This window comes from Cryptotermes secundus, unplaced genomic scaffold (genome assembly GCF_002891405.2).
Source record: "Cryptotermes secundus unplaced genomic scaffold, Csec_1.0 scaffold303, whole genome shotgun sequence".
Classification (NCBI taxonomy): domain Eukaryota; kingdom Metazoa; phylum Arthropoda; class Insecta; order Blattodea; family Kalotermitidae; genus Cryptotermes; species Cryptotermes secundus.
This window is the reverse complement of record NW_019726229.1, coordinates 1,633,643-1,656,816: the sequence shown is the minus strand read 5'-3', so window position 1 is coordinate 1,656,816 and position 23,174 is coordinate 1,633,643. Positions and strand designations below refer to the sequence as shown.

General features: G+C 42.3%; 1 protein-coding gene across 8 annotated transcripts in view; it reads left to right on the top strand.

Annotated features, from left to right (window-relative positions):
• Nucleotides 1–23,174, top strand: part of LOC111864021 (diuretic hormone receptor) — a 529,565-nt gene that overhangs the window by 331,451 nt on the left and 174,940 nt on the right. The window contains exon 1 of one of the 8 annotated variants that reach the window (XM_033751294.1): nucleotides 19,388–19,438. The exons of the other annotated variants lie outside the window; for them this stretch is intronic. Within the exon in view, the coding sequence (XP_033607185.1) occupies nucleotides 19,393–19,438 (46 nt within the window). The 5' untranslated portion in view covers nucleotides 19,388–19,392. Of the gene's footprint in view, nucleotides 1–19,387; nucleotides 19,439–23,174 lie in introns of those variants that run through there. 8 annotated transcript variants of the gene reach the window in all.

Sequence of the window (23,174 nt, the reverse complement as noted above, 5' to 3'; positions counted from 1 at the left end):
GAAATTTGGCGTGTGACATTAAGGGAGGAACACAGACTGAGGGTGTTTGAGAATAGGGTGTTGAGAATATTTGGACGGAAGAGGGATGAAGTGACAGGAGGTTGGAGAAAACTGCATAATGAGGAGCTTTTTAACTTGTACTCTTCTCCAAGAATAATTAGAATGCTCAAGTCAAGGAGGATGTGGTGGGCAGGGCATGTGGCACAAATGGGGGAGAAGAGGAATGCAGTTATAACATTTGTGGGAAAGCTACAAGGAAAGAGATCACTGTGAAGACCAAGGCGTAGATTAATGGACCATATTAAAACGGATCTTAGAGAGATAGGATGGGATGATCTGGATTGGATTGATCTGGCTCAGAATAGAGACCAGTGGATGGCTCTTATTAACACGGTAATGAAATTTCGGGTTCCATAAAAATTCTGGGAAATTCTTGAGTAGCTGCAGATTGGCTTCTCAAGAAGGGCTCAACTCCAAAAGTAAGTAAGTATGTATACGTCTAATTAGTAGACCGTGGCTTGTTTAGCGACTTTTCTCAGCTATACTGGCTATATACTGTGCTGGTATGCATAATATATTGAGAAAGATGACCTCGACAGCAGTTCAACCTGTTTTATGATTTTAGCCCAACAGTTCATTGTGGAAGGTAATGAGTATTTTGTCCGGATAATTATGCAGTCTGTTATGTTTTATTGCTGCATGAATGATTGTGTTAATAATAAATGGACTTCTAGACTGTTATTTCTCCTCTAAAATGAGAGGTAAATGAAATGCATGACCGCATAAAACCAACTGCTATTTCACTGGTCCCTGTAGAACAGAAAGAATGCTGTAGCAAATTTCTGTTCCTAATTGAGAAAGTTTTCACACCTCCAGTGTAGTTAAAGTGTTGATCAGAGAGTAAGTACGTGTGGTTACAAATATTTCAGCAGCACTTCTCTGCTTAATTAGAAAAGCAGGCTCTGTTGTACTCATGGATATCGGGTTGCGGTCCCCAGGAATGTATACAAATAGTTGCACTAGCATTACAACGTCCTTCGACCAGTGGCTTGACAGCGTAAATATGTTCAACCAGTAACATTCCACGACTGAGTCAGGATAGTTCAGTCGATGTAACAACTGGCTCGATTACCAGCGTACAGACCGGCTCTGAGTCCCTTCCGGCCTCCTATGGTATAGGCACCGGGATCTCTTTCACCAGGTTCAAAGCGGCCGGTTTGTGAAGCTTGCATCTAGTGCCGAGGTGAAGAATGGTAGATCTATACCTCCACTTTCCCATACGTGTTCATGGCATAGTGTTTAATTAATTTAGCATATGGACAACTTTACCTTCTAAACTACACGACTGACGCTGTTCCTCTCTTCGAGCAGCGCGATCCCAGTACACGTACAGACGCGTGAAGGAAAGAAAGTGAGTTAAAATGGCGTGGATGCGTGACGTCACACTTCTCAACGAAAATCCTTATAACAGGTCAAAGGATCTGTTTACTTAATATTCTCAGAACAGAACTGTGGCAGCAGCCATTTTACTGTCTGCATTAAAAAAGAGTTTCATATTTATTAATTTTGTGTAATTTGACGATTCTGTTTCAACTATAGAAATTATATGACGTCAAATGTGATAGGCTATCACGAATCGAAGTAGAGAAGACTGTCGAATGAGACAATTGATTCTGTCTCAAGATAAAAAGTCGACATTTGCCTACAGAGAGACTGATAGAGCTATGAGAGTGGTCAGACAGAATAAACAAAATTAAAAGAAGTTGACTCCTATATCTTGTCATGTATGTGTGACTATAGACGGGGTTTGGATTGGTAAGTAGATTGATTGACCGCTTACAGATTGTAGCTACAAATTTACACTTCACTAGAGCACGCAGTCTTGTATTCTCAGTCTAATACGAGACTATTCTTGGTGGCGACTCCAGTAATGATTATTCCTCTGCTTCCGGCTTAAGTCCTCACTTCACAAACTCATTTACAGAACTGAACTAAGCTCGAAGTCAAGTCCAAAGTCAGAGTCACATTGCAACTGACGATCAGTTAGTAAGTCTTGGTGTCGAGCCCCATCTGGGGTTCATGACCAGATATTTATTTCTCTTTGACAGTTACGATATTGTTTTCGTGGGGCGCCCTCTGACGAGAGGACGGGTCTGTCTTCTGTATATGCTGCTGACCTTCGCCAGTGCATTCCTTCTCGTGTCAGGGTCCCTCGGGGCTTGCGACCGTATTTTACTGCCTAAGATTTGAGACTTTCAGTCGCATCCTACGACTCACAGGATCACGATGAAGGTATTCGACCCCGCCTCCAAAAAGGGGGGGGGGTCTAAGCTCTAACCCTGTCAGTTGCTTATAACATCTCTGCACGGACCGTGTAGAAAACAGCTCTTCCATTGTTATTGTCCAACTGTTGCAATATCAAGAATCTGCTGCCTAACAAAGGACATTATTCCGTTGTTTGTTTTGCGGGAATATGTTACCCAGCCGTTGTCCAGAAAAGGACCTGGTATATCCGTCCATCTCGCGGTCGTTGCATAGCAACGGCCATAAACTCTACATTATTACTCTACAGCCTTACTGCTGTACTACACTATATGTTGATGTGCAGTAAATATTAAATTCTCTAAAATTTCATTATGCAGACGGGTGGTAAGTAAAGTATACAAGACGGACTACTTAGAAGACGGAGGGAAAAAGCAGTATAATATTAGAATGGGCGGAATATCTTGCTATAGGCTGAGCCGTCACATTTCGTGCCAAACACTGTTCTTTCTGAAACTTCAGTTCTGATACCGGAAGATATTTTTCGATGCAGAGCAAGCTGGGCTGACTCCGTGTGCAGTTCTCTGTTACGTGATTCGACGTGCGATCTCGCGTGATTGAAAGAAAAGCCTAGAGAGGAAGGCACGCTGATCGTCTGGAACAACCCAAGCATTTATCCGGACTTCTCACTCAGTTGCATGAGAGTACGAGTAAATAGACTAATCAATACACTTGTCTGTCTTTATCATCACAGACTCTGCAGCATTACGCAATAAGACTTTGTACAGATGTAAGAATTTCTTTACAGATTTCGATATTGAGCTCTCAAGAGATTTATTTTTGTTTGTCCTTAGTTTAACTGATCTTCCAGTAGATCAGATTATATGCTATCGAATGATAATATTGTAACGTGTTTGGAGTAGGTACTTCCATGGTAGCGCAATAACAGCGAGCCGTTCTGTAGACAATGCCGAAACGATGAACGAATCTCCCCGGAGACGAACAACCGAAGACTCGTTGCGGACTGTAGAAATAGTAGAAACGGAACCGTGAGAAATGGTGTCTGGCATCCGGTCCGCATAACCCCTATATAAGCAGAGCCAGAGACGACACAGACGAGAAACCCGTGTGGAGGCGGGATCGAATACCTCCACCGTGACCCTGCGAGTCGTAGGAGGCGACGAAAAGGGAAGTCTCAAAAACTGAGACAGTAAAATATGGTCGAGAGTCCCAAGGGACTCAGACCCGAGGAAGACCGCGCTGGCAAGGGCCAGCAGCATATATAAAAGACAGACCCGTCCTCTCGTCAGAGAGGGCGCCCCAGTAAACAAGACCGTAACGGTCAAGCAGTAATAAATATCAAGACTTACTGACTAACTGACCGTCAGTCGCAATGTGACTTTGACTTTGACACAGACGAGAATGAGACAATCTTGGGATAGCCACCGCCTGGGACAGTTGAGATCCAACCACGGCCAAGGATAGTTGAGACGTCGCATTGGAGTATCGGGCCAGAAGTCAAGTGACACTGCAAGGATAATACTTGTAAGGTGTGTAAATGTGAGTGTCCAATAAAGATTCGCTAAATCCGAAACGCACGTAAAGTTATTTGTCACGTGACAATATTATTTGTGAATAATAAATTTGAAAGGATGTCAAAGGAAGCGGTAGCGGCCAAATTTGAAGCGCTGCTCCGATATTTACTTGGATGTACTGAGAAGAATCATGGAAACCTCAAAATATCCCGAACACCTGCGGCCTAGCGATCGCAAACACTCCAGAATATGTTGCTGTACTTATGTGCATCTATGTGCAACTGTTCGCGTCGCTTGATTGTTACAAGATTTGTAGAGCAGTCTAGCATCGTATTTTGCTAGTTAAGCTGACCTGGCAATCTGCTGGAAGGCAGAGAGATTACTAAACAAAAGAGCAATGGATTTATTACCGGTCGATACAGAGAACAAGTGAGTGTAATGTTTCCTTCACGTGTAGCAGTTTTCACCACCTGTGAGGATGTGGTGCGTGAGTAATTGTCTTTAGATTGTAACGACAGAACTTTTAGGTTTACGGCTCTTAATATGGTACCTATCTACCAAACTATACAGTGTCACTCCAGACGAAAGTATATATGTAAGTCACAACCCAGACGAAAGTACCCTTAATTTTCACATTAGTGAGAACTTCATATGTAAGTCACAACACAGACGAAAGTACCCTTAATTTTACCTTAGTGAGAACTTCATATCTAAGTTCGTAATCGCGGTATCAGTGGAGATGAAGTTATATACGCGATTAACTTGAAGCTCCAGCTGCAGCAACCCCGGGTAGTCCTGTATCCGTTAAACAGAAGGCTTGGTTGGTACAAGTAGTCCTGTACATACTTCCGAGAAGAAAATCCTGTGCCTCTCCTTCGCCCTGCTTCACAGAAGTATCAGTCCATATTTTAAAAACTGGAAGTAATTTCCTTGTAATGTAAGGTCTTGCGAAATTCTGTTCCTCAAAAATAAACGCAACATTTATTCCCCCAAAATTACATATGACAACATAAAACAAGTTAATGTTTCTAGTATGGAATTAAGAGAGATGATGACGTCTGAAGAAAAGGAAGTTTTTGTGTTAAATGAAATACAGTGATGTAAATATATCCTGTTTATTTCCTGGAGAGATAAACTTCTACTAATTTTCGTGTCAGGCTCTCTGAGTTGTTTCCCATCGGAATTGATCTGGAACTATGGCTCTTACAGACAGTTGGTAGGAGTCCTCGAACAACACTGGCGCAAGGCTGTTACTTACACAGGACAACACAAACACAGAATAAATGGTGACTGATATCCATGTTTCAAGTGGGATTCGAACCCCCTTATCCACGTGTTTGACCGGGTGAAGGCATTTCATGCTTTAGATCGAGCGACCACTTCGGTTAATGATGAACAGACAGAAAAAACTAAATAAGAACGTGATAAGATGTGTTTAACACGGCAGAACCATGAGAACTGGTTGTACATATGAGACGTGTTCTGGCTGAATTCGAGGGAAATAACAGCGGTAAATACACTGTATATACACGTACATGACTTGGATTTTGTAGTTTCGGTATGTTTTTAAGTGGCATCTACTAGATCTGAAAGGGTCGTCAGTAAATTTAAATGAATGAAACATAGCCCATAATCTACTCAAAATTTGCTGCGAAATCACAGTTCCAAATGTTCCACTCTTCCAGTATAAAACCAATGACATTTATCATTTCTCCCACTGCAGTAACATTAAAGTTAAATCATTCATTTTGTTCAAGTAATCACGTAAATCTAAGACTGGATGATTTTTGTGCACATGCTGTCTCTATCTAATTTATTCAGTTCCCAACACCACATTGTGTCCATGCTAACGAGTTTCATTGAGTTAAACGACAAATGGTGATATTGTTATGCGATGGAGTGGTTACGGACCGATTTGAATTGATAATTGGCTTTATGGGACACTGTTACAGCTCCTGACTACACTTCACGTATCATCACACAAAGATTAATATTCTCAGTCACGTAGCTTGGTAGCGGCTTCCAACTGCGGTTGTTCCTCTGCTTCCGGTCTCACTTCCTTACAAGATGGTTACTATCTCACGGCAACCTCATACTCTGACCTCTGGCGTCATCCTGTTCTTCCTTAAGTCTGCGTACTAACTCACAGAGTCAGAGTTACTTCACGACTGGCGGATTGCCGCCAATCAGTTTGTCGTGGCGACAAGCCCCTTGAGACCCCTGAACAGTTGCGATTATAGTAGTTTCGTAACATTCTCAAGACATTCTTAGGTCCAAGTCCCGCGGGATTTATGACAGTATTTTACTGTCTCATATATGATGTTCCACCAGCTTGCAGGAGCAGGTTCCCGTATTTATATCCCCCAGAAACAGGGGGGGGGGCGATTATACACACAGGCACTGGGTTTACATGAGGAGTCATGTTACATGTACGTATCGCTCGTATAGCATGACTCCTTATATAGCCTTGGCCCGGATCGCATAGAAAACACAGCTTCGAACAGTTCTATGGTCGCATGACGTACTATTGGCGCGGACCGCATAGAAAACACTGCTTTCAAAAGTAACTCCATTTTTGCGTGTTACACAGCCTTAAACTAACATTAGCTGTTTCTCTGACTCTACGATTCTTGCTTTGAACAAATATGCCACAACGTAATAACAATCGCAATTCTTTCACATTTATTCATAATACTCGTACTAATCATTTGGGAATATTCTCCTCTCTCTGCCAGTGCCAAGTATTTTAGTGCTGGCCTGTGTGATCATGATCACCATGGAAGGTTGGCTCTCTCTGCCAGTGCCAAGTATTTTAGTGCTGGCCTGTGTGATCATGATCACCATGGAAGGTTGGCTCTCTCTGCCAGTGCCAAGAATTTTAGTGCTGGCCTGTGTGATCATGATCACCGTGGAAGATTGGCTCACTCTCCCAGTGCCAAGTATTTTAGTGCTGGCCTGTATGATCATGATCACCGTGGAAGGTTGGCTCTCTCTCCTAGTGCCAAGTATTTTAGTGCTGGCCTGTGTGATCATGATCACCATGGAAGATTGGCTCTCTCTGCCAGTGCCAAGTATTTTAGTGCTGGCCTGTGTGATCATGATCACCATGGAAGGTTGGCTTTGTTTCCATTTCGTACATTTAATTATCTCTCCACTCTGACTCGCCACTGAGCCAACACTGAAATTGTGGCACTGTTGAATGCCTTTTTGTGCCCTCAAATTTTATTTTGTGTACATAGACCACCAAGTCAGATATTACCTGTAATTAAACTGCGTTATAATTTCACGTAATAATAGTTTTCATTTAACGTGGTAATTTAGCAATTTGGTACGGATGTAACAAAGAGTCATCAGCTTTTGTATTCAGTTGTCTGATAATTGTCATGTGGCCTATATGTACCTAAAACACTTGTTTGTAAATATGTTTCTGAAATAATTTATGAATCCACACTTTCATTTTCATTGTAATATTACAAACTGAATATTTTGGCTACATCCATTAACTTCACTCACAAATATGAAACATATAATTATGATAACAAGTTTCATTCTCAGTCATAATTTTTAATGGAGTAATAAGAAATACTAGAAATATAAGAGAAATCTGAGACAGTTGCTGAGCAGTCTAAGGCATGTACTGTTTTCCCTCGGTCGGAATCCGGGATCGTGGGTTCGGATCCCACTTAGGGCATGGATGTTTAGTTTGTGTGTGTGAGTTTTTCTGTGTCTGTGTGTAAGCAGAGGCCCTGCGACGAGCTGACCACCCGCCCAAGGAGTCCTACCGAATGTCTTAAGATCTAGTAAACCGAAGTGAAACGGAGACTTTCATTGAGGTAGACCAAGGCCCAAATTGGGGCTGTAGCGCCAGAGGAGGAAAAAAAGAGAGAAATCTGTTAATGTTGTACGATGAGACACGTAATAGAGATGCTTCCTTTACAAATCATATTTTAGTGTGTTTCATTATCCGGCCTTGAATTCAATGGGTAATGGCTCTTATGACATAATTCTCTCTTTTTGAAGACGGTTTTAGAATGCGTGTTCTCTACATGCGTCGTGTTCTTTTCTTTACAATTACCTTAGAATTTTTCATGCTGTGAGTTATTAGAAAAATAAACTTCATCTGACCTTAACTGAAAATATTTCCAGAGTAAACATTTTATTCTTGCTTTCGAAATATGTGTAACGTAAGTTTTGTGTTTGAGAAGAGGGTTCTTAGGAGATCGTTTGGACCTAAGGGCGAGGGAAGAAAACGGGATGGATGAAGTTGCACATGGAGATGTTCTGTAGTTCGTGCCCAGCTCAAGGTCTTATCGTGGTCACTAAATCATAGAGGATGATGTGGGCTGAAACAATAGTACGCATAAGGAAAATAAAAAATATCGATAACATTTTAGTCCGTTTGAAATATCCACATAAGTATTGAGGTTTTCAGTGCTGCAAAGATACTTATTGTAGTCTTATGCTTTATGATGGAGGCACGAGGTAGCGTAGTTGGTTGAGGCACTATGCTACAAGCAGGAAGGTCGCGAGTTCGAGTTCCGATGAAGTGTTTTTTTTTAATTGGCCTAATCTTTCCAAAGGCACTTTGGCCCTGGGGTAAACTCAGTCTCTAACANCACTGTGCCGGGGGGGGGGGGTCAGGAGCGGCCGGAGCGTAAGGCTGATAATTTCACCGTCATCTGTGAGTCGTTTGTCTAGACAAAATTTGGGAGCCTCGACGTCTCAGAACCCTATGGGCCTTCACGGCCTGTTGCAGGGACAGCTTTCTTTATGCTTTATGAAACCGGGCTTTTACAGATGGATACCAATTGTTCGGAGGAACATGGCCCCCTCTTCAGCTTATGAAAATGGAGGCAGTATCTTCCTGCGAAACGCTGATAACCACCTAGTAGTCTTAATAATGTCACAATCCAGAACACAGCAATATGAAACTATCTTCATTGTTTGTTGATCCTCTAATTGCAGGATTGCAGCAGATGCCCATTTTCAACTGTAGTTCTCAATGTATTTTGCAACAGAATATGGCTCTGTGGTCTAGTGGTCAGAGTTCCTGACTACAGATCCAGAAGTCCGGGTTCGATTCCCGGGCTACCAGATTTTTTCTGAGTAGTAGTGGGTCTGGAACGGGATCCACTAAGCCTCGTGATGATAATTCAGGAGCTATTTCAAGTAAATAGCGGCTCCGGTATAGAAAAGTAGAAAACCGAAATTAATGGCCGTGGGGATTCGTTGCACTGACCACGCGACACCATCTGTCCGCAAAAGTTGGCACTAAACTTCGCCGACAATCGGCGGTCACTCGGTCGGTATAGTTCTCTTGCGGACTAAAATCACGGAGTTATTTTTATATGGCAGTTTACACACCAACATGTTGTGAAGCGTAAGATGCTCCTATGTTGTGAAATATATGAGATAACATCAGTAAACCATCAATACTAAGGTACGTTCCTTTGTTGCCTAAGAATCATTTCATGAATGGGTATGGCGTGTTTTAAGTAGAGCCCCACATGTAACGACCTAGGCTTTAGACGCAAGTGAGTGACCTGTTTCACGCTGTGGCCTTCTTAGTTCTAGTACTCACTACATAGTGGATGTAACCGAAAATCGATCTCCATGTCGAAAATATCTGGTATATTTTTGTTTTCGTGAGCGAAAGAGTAAGTCTCAGAAGACTTCTGGAGCATGAGGTGGTCTAAATGTTTTTTACGCTTGTGATGAAAATAAACTTAAGATTACATCGGCGCATGGGCGTGTAACAAGGATAGATATTTTAGCTACCACTTTTTTTTTCTTAAATTCGAAGACAGACTTTACTGAATTCCGATAGTTCGATCAGGGGAACGGTAAAATTTTGTTTTCTTCCTCAGTTCCCTCAGGCTTTCTACAGTAATGAAAAGCTTTCACTCCATCACGCCAAGAACTCACTGAGAGTCCCCTAAACGCCATTTCCGTACGCCGTCAGACGTAGCAAATGTAGCTGTATCTGAGAACAGAGAGCGGTAGTGAAGAGTAAGCTACCATCACTGTTCGCTTAAATATGTAAGTCAGACAGACCATATGACGCTTGATATTAACAATACATAAAAACACGTATATACAACAGGAAGAGGGTAAAGTTGTCCCTGTGCTTAACTAATTAAGCACTGCCGCATGAAGACATGGATTAGTGGCTGTATAAATCCACGTATTCTTGACTTCGGCAGTAGTGAGATGTTAGTGTCCAGCTTCACGTCCCGGTCGCTTTACCCTCGGGGAATTAGGCCCCGGTGACCATTGAATATGAAGCTAGTCTGGCCCCAGAATCGTCTGGAGAGGAGAAATTTTTGTAATTACTGGGACTCGAACTCCGACCCCTCGGCAATCCAGCCCGTAGCCAGTCGCTGTTCCGATTGCCCAAAGGATATGGGACACGAAAACAGAAATTTCATGGACACATCAGAAATAGATGCCCTCCAAACCTTACTTACTTACTTACTTACTCATGGAGCTGAGCCCTTCTTGAGTAGCCGCCAATTCTGCAGCTACTCAAGAATTTCCCAGCATTTTATAGAACCCGGAGGCTCATTACCGTGTTCACAAGAGCCCTTCACTGGTCCCTCTCCTGAGCCAGATCAATCCAATCCATCCCATCCCTGTAAGATCCATTTTAATATTATCCACCCACCTATGCCTTGGTCTTCCCAGTGGTCTCTTTCCATCTGGCTTTCCCAGAATACCCTATATGCATGCCTCTTCTCCCCCATTCGTGCTACATGTCCTCTCCACCTCATTTTCCTTGATTTGGTCATTATAATTATACTTGGAGAAGAGTACAAGTTATGAAGCTCCTCATTATGTAGTTTTCTCCAACCTCCCGTCACTTCATCTCTCTTCCATCCAAATATTCTTCTCGAACACCTTCAGTCTATGTCCCTCCCTTAATGTCAGAGACCAAGTTTCACACCCATACAGAACCACAGGCAAAATTATAGTTTTGTATATTCTAATTTTTATGTTTTTGGACAGCAGAAGAGAAGACAAAAGGTTCTGGACTGAATGGTAGCAAGCATTACCCGAGTTCAGTCTCCTCTTAATTTCCTCCTGAATCAGGTTTTGATCTGTTATCGCAGTTCCCAAATATCTGAACTGTGCCAGATTTTAAAACATCTATTTCTTATCTTTATATCATGATTTTGCCCTGCATTTTGGTGACGAGACAGTAGCATATAGTTTCCTCTGTGTTTACTTCTAGACCAACCTCCTTACTTGCGTCAAAACAGTTAACTAATTGAAACATCCTAGAAAAACGTCAGATTATATATAATATTCCTTATACGTTAAACGCACACTGCCCTATATTTGACTCAAATAAATATCTACTGGCAGCACAGAACAACTTGCGTCTGCAAAGATTTTGAATATGGGCATCGCGTGCCGCCATAAAGCACTATGCAAGCATTTTTATTGACGACACCTATAAAATATGTAGCTATATATTTTTACAGCATTTTAATAATAGCGTTATTAATGTATTATTATTATGACATGTTGACAACTAAGTAAATACCCCGTGACGCTGTGGTCTCGATACCGAAAGCGTCGTCAGATAACCCACAAGAAACAAACTAAATAAAGCGAACTTAAAAAAAAATTAAGAAATCATAGCGTTATACATTCTTACCCAGAGGAGAGCACGGGGTCTTGTATAGTCTTCCTATGTGAGTCATTCATAATTAATTTCCAATTCGGAATAACTTATTTCATATTTATGTACATTTATTTGTACAGAGTGAAGGCGTACTTTTACTACAATGATTCTGTTCTGTTAATAAATTAAAGTGTTTGAAAACTGCAATGAAACCAATCACAGGCCCTTGCAAGTAACACAGATAAAACAGAAAATGAAAACAAATTTAGGAGGAAAAGTCAAAAGGGGAGAAGAAATGAAAACAAATTTGGGGGGGAAGGCGAAAGGGGAGAAGAAATTGAAACAAATTTGGAGGGGAAAGGCAAAAGGGGAGAAGAAATGGAAACAAATTTGGGGGGAAAGGTAAAAAGGGAGAAGAAATGGAAACAAATTTAAGGGGGAAAGGCAAAAGGGGAGAAGAAATGGAAACAAATTTAGGGGGAAAAGGCAAAAGGGGAGAAGAAATAGAAACAAATTTAGGGGGAAAAGGCAAAAGGGGAGAAGAAATGGAAACAAATTTAGGGGGAAACGGCAGAGGAGGAGAAGAAATGAAAACAAATTTGGGGGGGAAGGCGAAAAGGGAGAAGAAATGGAAACTATTTTGGAGGGGAAAGGCAAAAGGGGAGAAGAAATGGAAACAAATTTGGGGGGGAAAGGTAAAAAGGGAGAAGAAATGGAAACAAATTTAAGGGGAAAAGGCAAAAGGGGAGAAGAAATGGAAACAAATTTAGGGGGAAAAGGCAAAAGGGGAGAAGAAATAGAAACAAATTTAGGGGGAAAAGGCAAAAGGGGAGAAGAAATGGAAACAAATTTAGGGGGAAACGGCAGAGGAGGAGAAGAAATGAAAACAAATTTGGGGGGGAAGGCGAAAAGGGAGAAGAAATGGAAACTATTTTGGAGGGGAAAGGCAAAAGGGGAGAAGAAATGGAAACAAATTTGGGGGGGAAAGGTAAAAAGGGAGAAGAAATGGAAACAAATTTAAGGGGAAAAGGCAAAAGGGGAGAAGAAATGGAAACAAATTTAGGGGGAAAAGGCAAAAGGGGAGAAGAAATAGAAACAAATTTAGGGGGAAAAGGCAAAAGGGGAGAAGAAATGGAAACAAATTTAGGGGGAAACGGCAGAGGAGGAGAAGAAATGAAAACAAATTTGGGGGGGAAGGCGAAAAGGGAGAAGAAATGGAAACTATTTTGGAGGGGAAAGGCAAAAGGGGAGAAGAAATGGAAACAAATTTGGGGGGGAAAGGTAAAAAGGGAGAAGAAATGGAAACTATTTTGGAGGGGAAAGGCAAAAGGGGAGAAGAAATGGAAACAAATTTGGGGGGGAAAGGTAAAAAGGGAGAAGAAATGGAAACAAATTTAAGGGGGAAAGGCAAAAGGGGAGAAGAAATGGAAACAAATTTAGGGGGAAAAGGCAAAAGGGGAGAAGAAATGGAAACAATTAGCAATTAACAACTAGAAATGACTTGAAATGGATAAAGAAAACTGTGAGAACTGATGATGATGATATTGATAAAGATGTTTCACACATTTAAATAAGCCAGGGCTCGGTCCACACTGCATAAATACGCAGTTGAGGAAGAATACAATGGATTTTTATTATGTTACATTTCATGTCAGTGTAAATTTGTCCCATTATCTATTTTGATTTATTACACATAAGTTATTATCATAATAACAATGATTAATAATAACAAATGTGATTCATTTCTAAGAGCTCGACAACAGCAAAGAAAGCTAATTGCAGGCAAGCATTAACAAACAAGGTATAAAAACTAAAATTATACTAATGCAGTAAAATACAATAAAATAAGAACTGTCACTAACACGAAAATAAGTTAGCATATTCCAGGCGAAAATAAATTGTATAGGCCCAAAAAAAAGGCAATGCGTTAAATGATAACTCAATGAAAGACTGAAAAGCATATCAAGCGAATTAAATCTTTGATAAACTGCCAGTACTATCGCAGAACTATGTGCAGAAATACATCCAACTGAAGAACTGATCTGAAGTCATGGTGTAAATGTAGTCCATGATGATGATGATGATGATGATGATGATGATGATGATGCAATTGTTTACTTGTTTGCATACTTTCTCAACCAGCCAAAAGTCCATAAGGATGTAAACACTAGCAGAATAACCAAAACAAACACCAAAGAACAAAACAAAGACAACATATGTCATGTAGGCAATAATAATAATTCCATCAGTGTAATTATGCCTCCCAGTGTGAGGTGAGAAAAATATAGTCGCGTATATTCATATACGCAATTTGAACACATGTAATATTTTAATAGTTAAGGAAATTAAATTATAAGACTAATGAAAATAGTCTTGGTTCCAAATACGTCAAAAAACCTACAAAACAGAAAGCAGGTAATCATAAGTAGCAGAACGACAATTTTTCACTTGAAAATCAAACATTTGAACCGTGTCACGGTTCTTTCGGTGTAGGATCTATGGATTTACCGTCTCTCTCTCTCTGGCAACTACGTACGCTGCGACGCGGAGCCGATCCCTTTCCCATCAAGTTCCTTGCGTAACCTAGAGGTCACGTGTTTCCCTTTCCCTCTTGTCCCGACACGAGCTACGTTTACAGACAAGTATGTCTGTTGCTTTTTCCTCTTCGTCTTCGACCGAGAAGGTCGGTTTTGGGAGTTCGAAATTCAGTTTGGTTTCTTTGATTACGCATTATGCTTAGAAATTCTGTCTCGGCGCATTAACTACTACAGGAAGAGAGAGAAGGCCCAGTCGAGCCGGCGTGGGGCTGGCTGGCTCGGGAGTTTGTGTATTTATTTATTTGTTTATTATTTTCCCTGGCTTGTAATATATATTTTATCAAGTAAGTACTTACTGAAGAAGTTGGGCGACATTTTATACAACTGCCCTGTATTTGTGACAGTGCCAGGAGTAACGTGATTTGTGATTGGTCAATGAGTGCCGCAATGCGGCAGGGGCATTTTGTTGGGATTGAATGTTTGTTTCTTTTCAGCTCTGTTTTATGTATTATTTTGTAATCGGTGTAGTCAGAACATTATGATCGAGTTTCATCTTGGCAACCAGGCTATTTGCGACAGTTTTAACCATGTACTTTCAAGGCTATTGATCAGCCCAGGTCAGTGAACTTAAAAGGGTCGCAACCGTTACTTTGACTGCGGGCAAATTCTGAGTTATTCTTGACTGATGTTTATTTGATTTTTTTACCAGCCCTTCAGGCGAAGCTGTAACATTTTCCTTGTCATATTTGTATGATTTACATTTCTACTCTTTTGTTGCAATATATTTTTATATTATTGAAAAGCCAGCTGGATTGTTATGATTTCTTGTACTCTGCTGAAATACTTGTACTGCCCAACGCCTATGCCAGCTAACCCTCTCGGTTCCTCCCTTGAGATCCCCTTCCACTTTGGGGAGGCATTGGAACACCACGAGACAAACAGTCGATTGTGAGCTCCGGTTGTCTTCGAAGCGGCTCAATAATTGGTAGCAGAGCATGGTTGTCTTCGAAGAGGAGGAAGTGCGGCTCACATTTGACACAGAAAATCGCCTGATATACCGAGCAGGAACTCGAAGACCGCCAGTTCCCAAAAGACAGAATTCGCGACGAAAGTACACTGAAACAAGAAACAGTGACTCCATGAAATACCTCCTCTTATATAGAGTGTGCAATTATATCTGCTTGAGACTGTATGGATGAGGCGAAGGGACCGACTGAAACTGTAGTTTGTTGGCATCGGTACTACAGAGGCATATTCAAGCTTAGATCTCAGTAGAATAGTGTATAATATTGTAGCGTGTAGACCCGTTACTGTGTAGTGACTGCGAAACAAACAGGTTCCCACGGCGACGATGCTACGCGCTGTTGGAAACTGTGTTTTCTACTCAGTTCATGCCAAGGGGTTATTATAACGAGGACAGTAGCCGAGCTGTAGTCAGTTGTAAGTCTGTAAAGAGAAGACTAGGAGTTTGGTGTGAGATGGCCGCCAGCCTGAGAATTAGTCAGTTGAAGCAATGAGTTGAGTCATGGAGTACTAGCCAGCGTGCAACGAAATGAGCGCGGAAGCTGAAGAGTCTCCACTGTTAAAAGCCGTTACCAGGAAATGGCTAGTGGAGACTGTAATAGATTTAGGACACTAGTCTGTGTGAGTCAGTGATCTGTACAATGTAGTCATGAGCCGTGAGAGCATACGTGATCAATAAATCGAGTCGCCAGTCCAAACGCCTTCTGTGGTCACTCTATCACGTGACAATATACGGAGGCTGTAGAGGGAAGAGATTTAAAATTTTACGGTGAGAACTGAGCTCAGTAACTTCATACATTGAAGAAATACATAGTTGATATCTGTAAATTACGTTTATAGCCCATAAATCCTCTAAGGCCTGTATATCCAGTACTGATTATGCAATATTGACATATTTTCTGCTTCTGGTCAGTTTTGCTAGATTTTTTTGAGAGCAGATTTCCTGGTTACAGATCCAAAGGTCCGGGTTCAATTCCCGGCGCTACCAGATTTCCTGAGAAGTAGTGGGTCTTGAATGGGGTCCACTCAGCCTTGTGAGGATAACTGAAGAGCTATTTCAAGGAAATAGCGGCTCCGGTCTAGGAAACTGAAATTAATGGTTGTGGGGATTCGTTGCACTGACCACGCGACACACTCAATTAGCTAAAGTTGGCACTAACTTCATCGACAAGCGGCGGTCGCTCGGTCGGTATAGTTTGCTTGCGGACTAAAACCACTGAATTTTGGATATATAAATCTGGGCTTACTAACTAACCAACTATCGCTTCGTATAGAATCACTGTCAGATAGCAGTAGATTGCATTCCTTCGGTAAAGTAGGTTTTGGTTTGAATTAAAAGTGATTAGAATAGTTAATTAAATCACGCAAGTCATTAACAAATACATTCCAAAGCCGGGTCCCCAGATAAAATCTACGAGGAACACCGGGGAGCTTATAAAAAGCGATGAAAATATTTCAGAGTCGCGGATCTGTTATTGTCCATCGGCTATAAACCTGCGAAACCAGTTTACAGAACCCCCATCAAGACAAGATTCAGCAGGCTTATGAAAAAGCAAGCCACGAGGGCAAGGTACAAAACATTGCTAAGATCAGAATAAATAGCGTCAGCTTGACGCTAAGAGGATAATAACATGACAAATTACCCTATTCCTGATGGTAGATGCGTACTTCGCTGGTCACGGTAGTCGAGCGGTCTAAGGCATGTACTGTCTTCGCTCGCTTGGAAACCGGGAAGGTGGGTTCGAATGCCACTTAGGGCATGGATGTTTAGTTTGTGTGTGTGCGTTTTTCTGTGTTTGTGTACAGGTAGAGGCCTTGCGACGAGCTGATCACCCGCCCAAGGAGTCCTACCGAATGTGTAAGATCTAGAAAAACCGAAGTGAACGGGGAAGTTCATGGAGGTAGGCCTAGGCCCACTGGGGCTGTAGTGCCAAGGGGAAAAAAAAAGATGCATACTTCATGGCAAGGATAAAAGTAAATTAAAATAATGGGACGCGCCATAGTTCAAGCGGTTAGTCGCTGGCTTCCCATCGCGGCGGCCCGGGTTCGAATTAAAAAAGTTATAGCATACTGATTGAAAATGTTTAGCAAATTCTATCAACAGTTTCGTAATGTTCGACCAGATGAGTGTGATCACCATCATGCTTAAGAGATATTTAATATCTTTGACAAAACATGTGATGTATTTTCGAAACTTTAAATTGTCATCAATTGACTTAAAGCGCCTATTTCTATCAGACTTCCGAGATTTCTTGAATAAGCAGCAAGTCCATTAGGTTAGGTAAAATTCTTTCACACACATACGTATAATTTCACATGTTATGTATTGTGACGTTAACATTTTATTTTCTTAACTAAGGAATTTTGGATTAGCTACCAAGTGGCTCTAGAAGCTTTTAACATTATTCTGCCCAGCGTCACTTTGATTACCACATTTCCTTGGTGAAGTGGGAAGCAGGCTGTCCTGAGCGAATTGCAAAGCGTGTCGGTCACACAGGTAAACCACAGGCCTGCTTCACTTTAATCCCATGGCTCTCGTGTTCGTCACTTTCTGCCTTCCCTTTCAACTCGGTCTGTGTACCCTGCTTGCTCTATTTCACTCTCAATGCAGTTTCATTTTCAGTATTTACGATACAAATCGCGAGCAAATATAAGTACGAGTATTCTCGTTATTTTAACACGAGACGTTTTCGCACTTAATCATTAATTTTGGAATGACAAGCCATCTAGTGTTAAGAGTGTTATGTAAGTAATTTAGGTGTTTATATGGTCTTCAGTGTTTCGGCCCTTGAAACCATCTTCACAGACTAAAAGTTTAAGGGAAATTGCTTTACAATTGATTAGAATTTAGTATATGTTATACAGTCCTATGGCGCTACAGCCCCAATTTCGGCCTTGACCTACATCCATGGAACGCTCCGTTTCACTTCGGTTTAGTAGATCTTAAGACTTTCGGTAGGACTCCATCGGCGGTTTATCAGCTCGTCATAAGGCCTTTGCGTGTACACAGACACAGAAAAATATGCACACACAGCCTTCTGTTCGACCTTGGCCGCTTTTGCAGTTTCTTAATCTCACGGTAATACTCATTGACCGTGAGGTCAACCCCCTGCAAGGCCGCTACCTGCACACAAGGCAGCACAAACACAGAATAAACGCACAGAGACATCCATGCTTCAAGTGTGTTTCAAACCTACGATCCCAGTGATTGAGCAGGTGAAGACAGTTCATCCCTTAGGGGGCCCATACACGTACGAATCTGGCTCGCGAGTTCGACTCGCCTCGGGTACCAACGAGCCAAACTCGTCCGTATGTGGGTCGCCACTCTCATACGGGTGCGGGGAAATTAATCCGAGCCCGGCTCCTCGCCGAGCCGAACTCAAGAGCCAGACTCGTACGTGTATGGGCCCCCTAAGGCCTTAGACCCCGCGGCTACTGTCACATATAAACTGTACATGTGAAGCTTCAGGCTTGTTCAGGTGTAGCCGTCAAACAGAAAGAGAAATACAAATATAATTTTGTTTTACATTACGCAAAAAGAAAATTATTTAATAAATTTTCGAAGGTCTGTTTTTAATGTATTATTAGAATTTCAACACACTACATTAAATGGCGCTGGTATTGCTCTCACCTCGGAAGTTAGGACAGTCGCCACGTTGCTATTTGTGAGTAGGGAAAGGAACATTGCTCCGGAGTGTGACCTCGAATGCGTGATTGTGTTATGTGTCACGAAATTGTGTCAATTAACTGGAAAATCGTTATGTAAGTAGACATGGTGATACTGTAATGAAAATCTGTCAATCCTAAAATAAAGTGGGCTGCAAAACAGGAAAGCATCAGACAGGCAGTTAGGAATCCCATCAACCTGTCACCAACCGGCGTCTGAAAAACTAATGGAACAAATTGGCTCCCGTAGAACTGGAAAGCTACCCTCCAATGTCTGTTAATGGAAGGAAGGAAAGGAGAGCTTAGAGGCTGTGTACCCCGCGACACAATTTCCTCCTGCTGCACTACTCTCCCTCCCCGCCATCGGTTAGAGCAGAGTCAGACGCCAAAGCCAGTGCTCCACGGGCCAACCTATACACAGGCGCAAGAGTAGTCGGACCTGAAGAGAAGTGGACCACATGGGAAATACAAGGGCAGGTCAGGGGATAATATTAAAATGAATTTAAAGAAATAGAATATGTGAGGTTTGGACTGGATTCATATGGTTCAGGGTCTCATGAAAGGCAAAGGTTTTTGACCAGGTGAACAACTGGTAGACTCTCAAAATGAACTCTGCCCATTAATTAGTCGTTAACCTGTCTCTTAATTCTTGTTTTATTGGGCGAGGTACAAACACTAATGCTGCCCGGATCGCGTTCCACATTACTGGCAGTGAGTATCTGCGAAGGATTAGACATGGGACATGCAGTCGGAAAGTTTGTATCAACGTTTCAACTCTTTAAAGCATGGTAAGTAAAATATAGTAAGTAAAGTTATCCCTTTAACAGGCAGTGGAGGCCCATAGGATTGTGAGACGTCGAGGCTCCCACAGTTTCTCTAGACAATCTGCTCGCAAATGGCGGTGAGGTTGTCAGCCTTACGCGCCGGCCACCCTTTANCCCCCTTCCCCCCCCCCCCCCCCAAAGATTCGCGGTACTCATTTCTGTTAGAGACTGAGTCGACCTCAGGGCCATAGTGCGGCTGGAAGGATTAGGTAAATTGAAAAGAAATCCACCTCATCGGGATTCAATACTGCGACCTTCCGGCTTGTAGCATTGTGCCTCCACCAACTACGCTACAGCGTGCCCCCTTTAAAGCACGGCAGTAGAAATAATACTGCTCGCTTTAACAGTAGAAGTATACATTTACCCATAGAGTGCATTGTGATTTGTGTGACCTTAGAATAAACAGGGAGGATTTCATTACATGACATTGCTCGAATTGTTTTTATAGTGGAGATGGAGTGTTTTCTCCGAGATAAGAATTGAATCCCATGTACAATTCGTATGAACTTCATTCTTCAAAGGGTTTAGGGTAAATATGATGTCTCAAACTACTACAAATGCCACTGAAAGGCAACTGTGACACAACATGCAAAGTTCGTATCGCGCGTCAGGTCAAGGGCGACGGGTGAAGGCTGTATAACCTGCATTGGAAGTGATGTGCACGCACAAGTACTGTTTCTTTCTTTTTGTTTCTGCTTCTTTCTTTCTTTCTCTTTTGTATTACTTTATCTTGTCTTTCCTTCTTTCCCCTTTCCGTGTTTTTATGCTTACTTTCTTTTGTTCAATTTTTCCTGCTCTTTCTTTCTTTCTTTTTTCTTTCTTTCTCCCTTCTATATATTCGCAGCTTGTCTCTTTATTTACGTTTGTTGTTTTTATTTGGCTTATTTCTTTCCCCTTTCTGTCTTTATACTCCCTTTCTTCCCTTCTTTATTTATTTAATTCCTATATTTTTCCTTTTTCCTCCTCTTTCGTTCATTCATTATATCTTAATTTCCTTTCTTCCCTTTCAATTTCTTTGCTTCTTTCTTTTGTTTTCCTTTTCTACTACAATTTTTCATTCTTTACTTTCCTTTTCTTTCTCCTCCGGTAGTTCTGATAACGCCATTTGCAAACATTACCATGACCAACAGCACAGCCTGATATCCACATATCAAGCAGTATCTGAATACTTCCCCTTGATTTCTATTTCTCTGTTTGTGGCACGTGCTCCTCGCGTGAACATTATGCAACGAAAGCTTCTACACAATCAGTTGACTTCATACTAAGCTTATCGTCCGGAATTAATAACAAGTGGAGTTTAAACTTCAAGGTTACAGGAACTGCGCGATAACATACTTCGCGTGCTCTTATAAGTCGTAAGGTTTGTCCTGAGCAGGTCTACGAGCTCGAACGAGCGCCTTTTGTACTAATTTCCGGAGCCGCTGCTTTTATTTGTGTTCTCTGACAGCTGAAAGCAACGTCAGTTAGGCCGCCTCTCAGTCGAAGATTCACGTAATCAAGCGGAATGACTCAGTCGTTACAAGGACTGTCCTGTGTTCGGCATAGTTGGCTTCGGTTCTCTGAAGGGGTTTAACTCTCTCATGGGATAATGCAGCGCTGTCGGCGTTGCTTAAGGCCCCCCATGCACACACAGTTTGGCCTTCCGATCGACCTTACAGGCAAAACTGTGACAGTTTACCCCTTCCCTTTCCTCCCCATACACGCGCAGATAAAGCGGCAGGCTTCATGCCACAATCACGGTCTTCCAGCCTATAATGTTGAGTCACACACGTCACGTGCTACGGTCCTGCAGGCAGAACTGACGGACTGACGGGTTTCCCACAGGCCAATAGTCCAAACGATTGGCCAGCGGGCCGCACCACACACGTCAGTTTTGTCTTTCAGTCTTCAACTGTGCAGGCCGAACTGGAGGCCAAACTGTATGTGTATGGGGGCCCTAACAGATCATCTCTCTCCGGTGCCGAGGCTGAGAATGCCAAGATCTTCAACGCCACTCCCAATGCGTATCCGGATGGGCGTTGTGGTTTATGACAAGAAACATTGGGTTCACCTGCTCGTAAATTTTCGCGTTACGTCATGGGTTTCGCAAGCCTCTCACCCTCTGAAACACAATCATCCACACAAATAATGGTTAGGATACGTAGCAATCAGGGACAAACGGGCGGTGATCAGAGTGGCCGAGAGGTCTTAAGGCCTGAACTGTCTTCTCCCGCTCATACACTGGGATCGTGGGTTGAAGTCCCACTTGAGGCATGTATATTTGCTGTCCTGTGTTGAGGTAGCGGCCTTGCGACGGGCTGATCCCCCATCCAAGGAGTACTACCGGCTGTGTAAAAATATTAAGAAATTGAAAAAGCGGCCAAGGTCCAACAAAGGGCTGTAGAGCCATAGATAGATAGATAGATAGACAGACAGACAGATAGGGATAAGAGGGAGGTGCCAACAGAACAAAGATCTAAAGCTCGTGGTGCCTAGGGATATGTGGGTGGATAATGCTGATATGAGTTTCAAAGAAATAGGGTTGCAGGGTGTGGACTGGATTCAACTGGCTGTGAACACGGCATTGGCCGTTAGAATTACATAAAGAGGATGACATTTCTTGACTAGCTGAGCTACTCTTAGCTTCTGAACAAGGACTCTCTTTCGTGGATTTATCCAGAAACGAAATAAGGAAACAGCGATTCAGACTGTTTTAATGTGCCCTTTAAGTTTAAGAGTGCCTGATTTTCTCTTCAGGAACCTCGCCTATTGCGATAGGCGAGCACTGAGTTATTACAGTCCTGTAAAACCCAAATAACAAGGCAAGCGGCAGTTGAGGACCCAAAAAGAGGCAGCACAGACGCAATGGTGTCCCGATTGATAAATGTTTTGGAAGTTTTGATAGATGTAAATAAATCAACTTACATATATTTCAGTATTTAAAGAGCGGGCATAGCTGAGTCTGTATAGTGACGTGCTACGGAGTTAGATTTCCTGCACTAGAAAGCTAATGTCTCTACTGCACAGCGTTCAGACCGTCACTGGGTACCGTGTGTTCTTTAAAAGCAGTTAAAGCGACCAGAGCGTGAAGCTGACCACTCACCACCGTCTAGTGCCAAGGTTAAGAATAGTGGAGCTGTACCTCCACTCCATCTGTATCTTTACGGCTTGGTGCTTTATTAATTAAGCGCAGGGACAAATTTTCCCTTTTTTCCTTCTTTATTTTTAGATACTAATCACTAGATGTAAATATTAGGGGTGTAGCTTGTCAGTATATTGTTCACGGAAGGATTATCTGATAATGGTGAGCCATCGTGATTCTTATAACCAGGCGTTTCTCGTCAGCCTGAATAACTGTCACATAATCGATGATGGTCTTGTACAAACCAGCGTACAAATTATCTACATAGCCTCATATTTATACAGCAAGTTACATGTTTAGATAGCTAGTTTTCTTTTTTAATTCGCTTATTTGGGTGTGGAGTCCAACTGGGTCAACTCGGCACGGCGGCCACTGAACGGCCTATTGTAGCCTGCCCCGGGTGATTATGATGATGGAGAATTTGGTGGAATGAAGATTGGCAAGGGAAACCGAAGTACTCGAAGAAAACTCGCCCCAGCGCCACTTTGTCCACCACAAATCCCACTTGACCAGATCCGGGATTGAACCCGGGCCTCCGCGGTGGGAAGCCAGCGACTAACCGCTTGAGCTATGGCGCGG